Source organism: Pediculus humanus, genomic scaffold (assembly GCF_000006295.1).
Source record: "Pediculus humanus corporis 1103172107855 genomic scaffold, whole genome shotgun sequence".
Lineage (NCBI taxonomy): Eukaryota > Metazoa > Arthropoda > Insecta > Psocodea > Pediculidae > Pediculus > Pediculus humanus.
Genome location: NW_002987435.1, coordinates 293886 through 297268, shown reverse-complemented (window position 1 = coordinate 297268; position 3383 = coordinate 293886). Strand labels below are relative to the sequence as shown.

General features: G+C 24.1%; 1 protein-coding gene across 1 annotated transcript in view; it reads right to left on the bottom strand.

Annotated features, from left to right (window-relative positions):
- Phum_PHUM378990 (Guanine nucleotide-binding protein G(O) subunit alpha, putative) overlaps positions 1-3383 on the bottom strand; it is a gene marked incomplete at both ends in the record, with an annotated part of 14395 nt that overhangs the window by 543 nt on the left and 10469 nt on the right. Inside the window, 4 exons of the mRNA XM_002428358.1 lie at positions 159-312; positions 966-1095; positions 1523-1651; positions 2345-2505. Of these exons, the coding sequence (XP_002428403.1) occupies positions 159-312; positions 966-1095; positions 1523-1651; positions 2345-2505 (574 nt within the window). The remainder of the gene's footprint in view (positions 1-158; positions 313-965; positions 1096-1522; positions 1652-2344; positions 2506-3383) is intronic.

The following is a 3383-nucleotide window of genomic DNA, read 5'->3' as shown; positions in this document are numbered from 1 at the left end:
TCCCTGATTTTTTTTTTATATTATAAAATCTGTGGTCGCGGTGGTCAAAACACAAAACTATGATTAGTTAAACGCACAAGGTTAAATTTTTTTTTTTTTTTTATCTTTGAAACAAAAAAAATTATATGTGAATAGGAAAAAAAAAAAAAAAAAAATACCTGAATATTCTGGAAAGCATATTGTAAGAGGCGATTTTTTAATTTTTTCTTCGAATAAATCTTTTTTATTTAGAAAAAGAATAATTGAGGTGTCGGTAAACCATTTGTTGTTACAAATAGAATCAAAAAGTTTTAAGCTTTCCTGCATCCGATTCTGAAAAGAAAATGAAAATTTTTTTTTTTTTTTAGAATCACATACATACATACATTTTTGATAAACTTTTAAATGAGTGAGTGAGTGAGTGAAACGAGTGCTACTCACTCTTAAATGATATTTATACAAATATTAAAATAGTATAAAATCGACATGGATCAAAAAAATTTTTTTTTTTAAACGTGTAATTTAATTTTTTGGGAATAAAATCTTTAAACCCCATGTAAACATATTATTTAAAAAAATAAGTAATAAAATAGTAAATAATAATAATAATTTCTAGTAAAATTGAAATTTGGAAAAAAAAAAAGAAAAGGAAAAAATTTTTTTTTCTAATGTAGAAAATGAACAGGATCATTTCGAATTTCACGTAATGAAAAGAACAAGATGAGAAAAGCAAGATGTGGGAACCGTAGGGACGTTACCATGGTAACCAACAGGGCTTCACTACAAGCTAAAAGCTCACTCTGCAATCGATATTCAATTCATCGCATCGGCATATATATATATATATTCTTTTTTTTTTTTTATATTATAGCATCAATTTTGTACCGACTATAACTATAATATTATTGTTTTAAACTGAGATTATATTTAAATAAATAAATAGTAATTAATACAAAAAAAAGAAATTTTTTTTTTTTATAACTTACGGTTGTTTCATCTTCGTGTAGTACTTGATCATATTCTGACATGGCTACACAAAATATAATGGCGGTGACATCTTCGAAACAATGAATCCATTTCTTTCTTTCTGACCTTTGACCTCCTACATCAAACAATCTGTAATAAAAATAAAAAAAAAAAAATTAAAATTAATACCTTAATATTATTTAAAACATCAAAAGACAGAACAATTTTATTCGCAATATTTATTTATTTATTTTTTTTTTGGAATATTTTTTTGTTTATTTTTAAATTATTACAATAAAAGCTTTTTAAATTACAGGTAAAAAGTTTTCTATTTTTGTGTTTCATTTATTTATAAAAATGATAATTTCAAAACAAAACTAAAAGTTTTTGACTTGAAATTTTTAATAATAATAATAATTTTTTTTTGAAAGAAATGACTAATTAGTTTTTGTATAACTCTATATTTCTTATAATTTAATAGAATAAATTGAGAATAAAAAAAAAAAAAAAAAAATTGGTTTTGTTCATTGCGTGTATAGTGATAAATAATAATAATAATAATAATAATAATACTTACTTAAAATTTAAATTTTTGAAAGAAAAATGAACTTCTACAATTCCAGTGGTTTTTACTCTAGTTCTCAATATATCTTGCTCTGTAGGCTGATAATCTTTGGCTCCTAATCGATCTAAGTCATCTAAAAAACTGGAAGTTAAAATTTAACGAAATAGTAATAATGATCAAATATTAAATTTACTTTTAGAAAATCATTTTTTTTTCAATTATTTATTTATTTTTCGAAAAGTTTCACACATAAAAAAAGAAGGGGCGTTCGGGGGTTGCGGCAGATTTCATTTAAAGTTTATTTTAAATTTTAAAAAAATTTCTGTTATTAACAAACACCGATCATTATTTACGTTCGTATTTAAAAAAATTAATAATCATCATTATTTAGCTTTGATCATCTTCATGCGTAAAAACATGTTAAAGAGTCCAATGTATTTTTCCTTAAAGATAAGACGACGAACGAGAAACGAAAGGGGAGAAACAGAAATAATATAAGCATACGAAGAATATCGACCTACACACTCTATGACGTCATCGCCACGCCCTGATCACGTGGTCGGACGAAGCAACCGATGACGTCACACGTGCATTCTGATCCCCTCGACGAAGGCCTCGAAAGCTCTCGAATCGGGATTAACGCGATCGTTGAATCGGGGTCTTATTTGCCGCGCCCCTGCTTCGTTCCCCAGATAATTGTATTTTGCTTTTCATTACCTTATGATAAAATTTAATTTTTCATGCTCGGTTTTTTCTTTTTTTTTTTTTTTTTTTTTTACAAGAAAACCTGATAATAAATAATAATAATAATAATGTTTTTTTTGTTTTTCTTACTATTTAGCTGAATCGTTTAACTGATATTCGTTCGATCGTCCAAAGCATTCTTGAACTCCAACATCCATCCATAATCTCTTCATGGCGGTAAGTAATTCTTCCGAAAAAGGTTCAGTATCTTCCATTCTTTGAATTACATCAAACACCATTTTGGCGTCAGCCTTAAAAAAAAAAAAAAAAAGGAAAAAGAAATTAAATAATTAACTATTGAATATTTATTTTTGGTCCGAGAAGAAAAAAAAAACAAAAAATACTTACTAACAAGTAGCTTGGAAAAAGGAAAACATAAGGAAAGGTTTCATTAAAACATATTATGTTATTTCTAAGGAAAAAATAGAAAATACCTGGAAAAAAAACTTGAAAAGATTTATAAATCTATTTTTTAATTTAAAAAAAAAAAAAAAAAAAAAAATTATAAAAATTTTTTCGTGAGTAATGATGATATTTATTATTATTATTATCTTCAAATAAGTAAATAAATAAACTAGAAATAACTAGTGTAAAGAAAAATCAAGATGAAAATATTGGCAAATTTAAACGTTCAATTACAAGAGGAAAAAATTAAAGTATTATATTTTGGATACAAGATAGAAAAGGAATTAATTGCTGAATCATTAGAATGATTTAAACAAAAATAATTATTAAAACAATAAATTAAATTGTTAATATAAAATAATCGATAAATAATAGTAAAAAAAAAAAAAACAACAATTTTTCTATACGTGTCTCCTCGTCGATTAAAATAGTATGAAAGGAGATTCAAAATGTAGTAAATACGATTTTTATAATATTTATAAATATACCTGGGAAAAATTATTAATTAAGGAATAAGGTTAGTTTTTTTGAACTTTTCACCACTTTTACGATTTTAAAATAGAAATGAATTTTTTTTTTTTTTTAAAAATTATATCGTGCTATTTTGATCGTTTTATAATTTTTTTTATATTTTATTAACGGTATGACTAATTCTGAAATAACCAAAACTTTAGATTTAAAGACGTTTAAATTAGTTACTAAAGATTTTTTAGTCACTGTTTTT